At 34.2% G+C, this 6,988-nt stretch overlaps 2 protein-coding genes and 1 long non-coding RNA gene across 3 annotated transcripts; all 3 read right to left on the bottom strand.

Moving 5' to 3' along the window:
• Nucleotides 1-491: 491 nt before the first annotated feature.
• Nucleotides 492-1,810, bottom strand: LOC132125213 (uncharacterized). The gene is made up of 2 exons (XR_009426869.1): nucleotides 1,710-1,810; nucleotides 492-1,639 (listed from the first exon to the last, which is right to left on the bottom strand). It is a non-coding gene; the product is annotated as an uncharacterized LOC132125213 (long non-coding RNA).
• A 120-nt stretch (nucleotides 1,811-1,930) lies between these two features.
• Nucleotides 1,931-4,148, bottom strand: bpgm (2,3-bisphosphoglycerate mutase). The gene is made up of 3 exons (XM_059535653.1): nucleotides 4,042-4,148; nucleotides 2,881-3,503; nucleotides 1,931-2,312 (listed from the first exon to the last, which is right to left on the bottom strand). The coding sequence occupies exons 2-3, from the start codon at nucleotides 3,479-3,481 to the stop codon at nucleotides 2,134-2,136; spliced, it is 780 nt and encodes a 259-aa protein (XP_059391636.1). The 5' UTR covers nucleotides 3,482-3,503; nucleotides 4,042-4,148; the 3' UTR covers nucleotides 1,931-2,133.
• Nucleotides 4,149-4,665: 517 nt separating this feature from the next.
• On the bottom strand, nucleotides 4,666-6,886 carry LOC132124808 (troponin I, slow skeletal muscle-like). Its single transcript, XM_059535961.1, has 7 exons — nucleotides 6,873-6,886; nucleotides 6,761-6,764; nucleotides 6,561-6,602; nucleotides 6,285-6,416; nucleotides 6,121-6,210; nucleotides 5,857-6,030; nucleotides 4,666-5,108 (listed from the first exon to the last, which is right to left on the bottom strand). The coding sequence occupies exons 1-7, from the start codon at nucleotides 6,884-6,886 to the stop codon at nucleotides 5,019-5,021; spliced, it is 546 nt and encodes a 181-aa protein (XP_059391944.1). The 3' UTR covers nucleotides 4,666-5,018.
• Between the last annotated feature and the right edge of the window lie 102 nt (nucleotides 6,887-6,988).

The raw sequence follows: 6,988 nt of genomic DNA, 5'->3' as shown, positions 1-6,988 counted from the left end.
AATCCATGTTTCAGAACCCAGTCCATGAAAAATATCAAGTGTAATCAGAAACGGCCTGTCCAGTCACGTATTCATAGCATCGGCAAATAAACTCAATGAAAATCACATTATTTTTTAATAAGCTTTGAGGGAGATGGATGTGGCCCGTTTTCCCAAGAGCATATAATGTGTTAAAATGTATATTCTTCTGAGAAGACATTAAAGACCATGAGAACAATTCTTTTTTAAACATTCCAGCTCAACAAGACAAATGTGAGCTATTAGGTGTAGTGGATATGTACAGTCTGCCAAATGCTACATCCTATTGAATAACCAAAATCAGTTTCCCCATGTCATTAGTGCTTTCTGTAAAAATAAACTCACCATCCACCGCTATTATATTAAGATCAACATCGGTTCCACTGGAGAAATGTCTTCTCAGAAAACACTGTAGCACCTCCTCCTGGTTAATAGGTGTTTTATACTTTTTCACACACATCATTTAATACACATTAACACTTTTATAGCTGTAATCTTTATTTTCATATATTATTCTGTCAGGAAAATGCTTCAGGGATGTGCTTAACCCATCAGACCAGTGCTTCTGGGTGGTGAAAAAGAAAGTAAAACCACATTAGGTGAGCTATAATGTGCCATAACAGGGGTCAAACATGTAGACGTGTAACAGTGGGAGCCACAATGGCCATTATAACAGAAACAACACACATATAACATTTCTCTACAGATACAGTACAGTGTTGAGCAACATTAAATACATAAAAACAAACAGTGTAATAACAGAGGTATTACAGTGCACAGACATTCTAAACCACAACTATGTCTAGATTTGACTCACCAGTATGACTGGTGTGTCTTTGCATTTACTTTGATGGAGAAAACAATGAGATACAAAAGAGCTAGTGTGGGATGCGTTTGGCAGTGCATGATAAACTCGTAACTTAGCCTTAACACATAATATCTCTGTTAATAAATATTTTAGATAAAAACAAAATGTCCCTTTAAATAATTTAAATAAAATACTGCCTAAAGTATGCTAACAGTGCTGTGTAACACTAAATATTTGAAATAATTTATAATTATCCTTCAGACATCTAATGAAGTCTCTATTTTGAATTTTAAATAGTAAAGCTTAATAAACCTTATTTGTGAAATATAAATATGAATTCTATGAGATTAGATTTAATATGTGACTTGGAAGTCCAGACAGTGGTGTGGATAATATGCTTGTTTTTATTATTATTTTTTCATTAATTTTAAGAATGATTCCATTCCAGTTGGGTTAATCTATCTACCAGTTTTTAAAAGGTTGTTTTCTTTTTTGTTTTTGCAAGACTGCATTAAATTGATTAAAAGTGACAATAAACATAGTTAGAAGAACTCTACTTCAAATAAATGCTGTTCTTTTAAACATTCTATTCATCAAAAAAAAAAAACATCATGGTTTTAACAAAAATGTTAAGCAGTACAACTGCTTTCAACATTGATAATAAATGTTCTTTAAGTAACAAACCAGATTATTAGAATGCTTTCTGAATCATCTGACAATTAAATTATGGTTTAAGATATATTAAAAGATTATTACTGTATTTTTGATCAAATAAATGCAACCTCTGTGAGCTTAAGTGACATTTTACTGACCCTAAACTTTTGTTTTGTACAGAGATGTTTAAAAGCATATGCTTGACCTTAATACAAAATTCTATTAGAACACAACTGATGGATCCTATTGCCTATTGCCCAAAGGAAGGCACCACTGGTTTTCCGTGGCCACAAATCCCTTGGAAAACTAAGCAAGAGCTAACAAAAAAAAATAACAATACATTATTAAATGATCAATTTAAATAATATAATATCAATATCTATTTCATTGTTATCATTTGGTCAACCGACCTCTTGCTATGACGAACTATATGAACCCAGTGTGCATTTTGGATCAGTAACCAGTGCTTGAATTCAAAATATTGACTTATATATCTCTTCATGATTCCTAAAACACCACTAAACCAGTCTACCTCAGACACATCCTACAGTATGTGCCCAAACTATCTTTACCAGGAGCTTCATGACTGAAGCTACTAAGTGACTTATAATCTTTCTGTTTGAACAGTTCCTAACTGAACGACAATAAAATCCTTATTTATTTTGTGCATTAGCCTTCCCTTGATCTTCCACCTTTCTGATGGCCGCCTGAATTTTGGCCTGGTCGCCCAGAAGCTGACGGGGCTTGACTGGTCGAAGATCTTCATCCAGCTCCAGCAAGACTGGTACTCCTGTGGGCAGCGTTACATTCGCAATGTCCGTTTCTGATATATCTGATGAGAAAGACAACAGAAGTGTGTGAGAGAATATTCAAATATTTAAGGTTTTAATACCAATACTATCCCCTCTCTGTGCTACTTTACTGATAATATTTAAAGGGAAATATTAAATTTTAAAATAACTGTTTACTATTTTAATACACATTTAAAAAGGAACTTATTGCTGTGGTGCAAAGCTACATTTTTAACATCATACTCCAGTCCTCAGTGTCACACGATCCTTTAGAAATCATTCTAAAATGCCGATTTGTTGCTGAAGAAACCTTCCAAGCGCTTTAAGGTCAAGGGTTATAGTCAAACGTATCCATGTCATTTGAACTCAGCAGCCTTTAGAAGCATTATATAACTACGTTTGAGAAGATATTTTAAAAGATGATTTTTGAAGAATGATTTTGTTCATAAAATGAAAGTCAGTGGGGTTCAAACAACACTAAACCAAACTGACTTTCATCGTATGGACCAAAAAATAAAACAACAGCACAAATAAATCATTCCACAAAAGCCAGCAAATGACATGGTGATGAGTAAATGATGACAGAATTAAAAAAAATATATGTTTCACCTTCCAAATGTTTAAGCAAAGCCCTGCAGCTGTTGCCATGTGCAGAGATGAGGACGTTTTGGCCACTCTTGATCACCGGTACAATGACATCATTCCAGTACGGAAGTAGTCTGTCCAACACTTCCTTTAGACTTTCTGTTTTGGGCAGTTCCTCTTTCGGAACATCGCACGTACAGTATCGGCGGTCATTGTAAATTTCAGTATAATAGGGATGTGACTCATCAATGGGGGGCGGTGTGATGTCATAACTCCGCCTCCACAATTTAACCCGTTCCTCACCATGGTTCAATGCCATCTCGGCCCGATTGAGGCCGATCAGGGCACCGTAATGCCGCTCGTTTAACCTCCAGGATTTGGTGACTGGTACCCACTCTTGTCCCATGGCCTCCAGCACCAACCAGGCCGTCTGGATGGAGCGGCTCAGTATGGAGGTAAAAACCTGGTCAAATTGGTAGCCCTGCTCTTTCAGGAGCCTGCCGCATTCTTGGGCTTCCACCACCCCGTTCACGCTCAGTTTCTGGTCAACCCAACTGCAGAAGCGGTTCTCCTTGTTCCAGGCCCCCTCCCCGTGTCGGAGAAGGAAGAGTTTGTATTTAGACATTCAGAAGAAATTGTACAGAAGCCTGAAAGAGATGCATATGCAGATATTTGCTATACAGCAAATTTCCAACTGCTCGATTCTTATATAATCAAAAATTTGAAACTTCATTATTGCCTATCTGCTAAATGCATTTATAAGGCAAGAATATGTTAAAATATAATGAACTATATATAACCAAACTGGAGATTAAGATTGAAAGGTTAAGGGTCATGAACTAAATGTCAATGCTAATTTAACAAATGGTCTGACCAGCGCTGACCAACTCTTATTTTCAAAATCTAAAATAGATATAAATATCGCATCCACAGGCTAAAATGATTAAGTATCAAAATATTGAAGTGAATCTGAAATGAAAAGAAGCGATGTATCAAAACTACGTTACTATTGTATTATACTACTATTATTATTTAACACAACTGAGCTAGCCTGTTAGCATGTCTTAATAACATCGCACAGTGCTCGCGCAAAACATTCTTATCTGTATCGTTTAATTATAAATCTAAATGAAGATTAAATAAGACATGCAAATTGAAAATGACTATGAATTTTTACGTGCTCACCTTCAGATCAGAAACCGCCCAGCTTAGAATAGCTGCAGCTCTGCAACAGGAAGGAACTGTGGAACTATCAGAGCAGCATCAACAAACGCCGACAGCGTTTGCTTGAGTGACACTTCTGTCATCCAATCAGCTACGTGTTCTCCATAAGTAGGCGTGTTTAATAGTACAGTGGCGAATTGGAACTGCTTGTTATTTTGAGGTTGATAACGTCAGTTCCATTTATTTTTAGGTTAATAAATCGAGCCACTAATAGACAGGCAATTAAAACGGTCCGTTTGTGTTCTATATTTAAAATGATTTGAGTATTGTAAAGGTCATGCTTGTCTGTGGTTGGATTTTTTTTATTATTATTATTATTTTATATTATTTAGTTATTTATTTATTTTTATCCTTTGTTACCCTGGCTTTATATTGTCTGTTGTATTGTTCTGTATATGTTGTTTAAAGCATAATATATATATATATATATATATATATATATATATATATATATATATATATATATATATATATATATATATATATATATATATATATATTAATCAGACTCTTTATCATGTGGAAAAATGGTATTTGCACCCAAAAAACTCTTAACAGAGAGCAAGAAAACTTGAATTACTGGTCAAAACAGTGATAGCTTTATTGTTCCTCAATATTCACACAACCGATCACATATAAATATTATTACAATATAACCGTTATTATATAATGACAATTGCAATTATATAATAAACAAGTATTAACATAAATAAATGTTTTATATGTGTCGTAAATCATGTTTCAATATTTGAACTGATCAATGTGGTTATAACAATAGCACAGCTTTGTGAATTTCTCATACAATTGTTTTCCATTAATACCGCTGTTTATGCAATAAAACAAATACATAACCACAATTAAACAGCAGTTAAATATGTGTATTTTTAAATAGCTTTCACTTTGGACTTTAATTTGTTTTATAATTTTTAAAGAATTCATTATGCATTTGGTCCCGCAAACATCTTCTTCCTGCCCTCCATGCCAGACATAGCATCCACATTTTTACGCCAGTCGGTCACTTCTTCTTTCTGTGCAGATTACAAATAAATGCATATTTTAATAATTCTTATTATTTGTATTCAACACACTGTCAGGTTTTCCAGAGTCAAAGAAAGCACATTAAATGAATAGTTCACCCAAAAATGAAAGATTGCTGAAAATGAACTCAGGCCATTCAAGAGTCATCAAGAGTCAACATATTTTGAGAAATATAGCATTACATCACTTGCTCACTAATGTGAATGGGAGCCGTCAGAATGAGAGTCCAAGCAGCTGATACAAACATCACAATGATCCACAAGTAACCCACATGACTCTGTTTGTAAGATACAAATTGAACGTTGAGGTGTTTCAACTTTAAATGGTCACTTCTGGACAAATTATGAGAATATGATATTTGATTAAATCTGTTTTGAACTGTTTTTGCTTAAAAATGGTGCTTGATTTATGCAGATTTCTTAAGACTAGATGACTTTTTCTTGGAGAAAGCAATGCTATAGATAGAGGACTCATATTTTAGTTGGAAGAAATGGTTTGAAGTTAAAAACATCTTAATGTTGAATTTGTTTAATACAAACATGCGGCTTTTTGCTTCATGACAATAGTAACAATGGTAACTTATGGACTTGAATCGTGTGGATTATTGTAATGTTTGGACTCTCATTCTGATGGCACCCATTCAACAACAAAACAAAACAAATCATTTAATACTGAAAAATGTAAGCACTGAATCCATAAAGTCTGAGTGTGATATTGATGTCAAAGTACTGAGATTACCTTTTCCTCCTCCTTCTTCACTGTCTTGAGGTTAGCCTTAAAGTCAATGGATTCTTTGTGTTTGGCACCTAGCAGAGCCCCAAGCATGGCATCGGCAGACACCCTCACTCTCTTCAGGGCAGGTCTCTTCATTTTTCCCTTCAGCTCAAAGATTTTGTAGTTTAAATCTGCAATCTATAGCAGAAGTATCAGTCACGGCTATTAAAACAATGCATAAATTAATGAATGCATCAATAACGGCATTTTTAAAGCAACAGAATGTACCTCCTTTTCATTTTTGGCAACTTTAGATTCAACGTCATATCGTTCCTCATCGACAACATCAATTTTTTGATGGAGTTCTTTGCACAGATTCTGTAAACAGAGCAATGGCATGTAAGAAAGAATAGTTTCAAAAGCATTCTGACAATAGGCCAAAGAATAAGAACCTGTAAATCCTGTACAGAGAGTCCAGACAGCTGAAGAGGAGGAACTCGCTCACTGAGTGTTTGCTCTCTGTCAGTCTTCTTCTGTTCCTTCTCCTCTGCCAGCAGGGTGCTGGCCTTCTTCAGTATTTTGGTCTGCAGTGCGTTAAAATGACAGAAGATGCATGGCCATAAAATATTCGTATGTGGATCATGGGGAGTTGTTCATTCATATGGTTAATAAAAAAATCATAAGTCAAAATCTTTTCAGAAACACACACACACACAAAAGAAACAAACCTTTAAGAATAATCGACGAGATGCAGAAATCTTGGGCTTTTTCTGAAGAAAAGAATCAATATCAAACAAACAATATTGTGACTATCACAAATTCCACAGTGCTCAATTTGATATGAAAATATAAAATGTACTTGTAAAGTATGTCAAATATTATTAAATTTAGTGTCCAAATGTATTTAAATACAGTGTCCATTACTCACCGGACTGACACAGATAGGGCCGGAAATGAAAACACATATTTATTTTATATTTATAATATAGTAAAAAATATATTATTTCAATAACATTTCTAAAAGTTTTGAAAATACTTACGCAGGTTCAGACATTTTAATGCCTTTGTTTTTTCCTGGAGGCTTATAAATTACAAAATATTTCTAAAAAAAAAAAAACTAGATTAGACACATAAGTGCTTCATACAACAATACAAG

The sequence above is a fragment of the Carassius carassius genome, chromosome 43 (assembly GCF_963082965.1).
Source record: "Carassius carassius chromosome 43, fCarCar2.1, whole genome shotgun sequence".
In the NCBI taxonomy this organism is placed as follows: Eukaryota; Metazoa; Chordata; class Actinopteri; order Cypriniformes; family Cyprinidae; genus Carassius; species Carassius carassius.
Note: the sequence above shows the minus strand (reverse complement) of the source record. Positions and strands in the feature narration are given on the sequence as shown.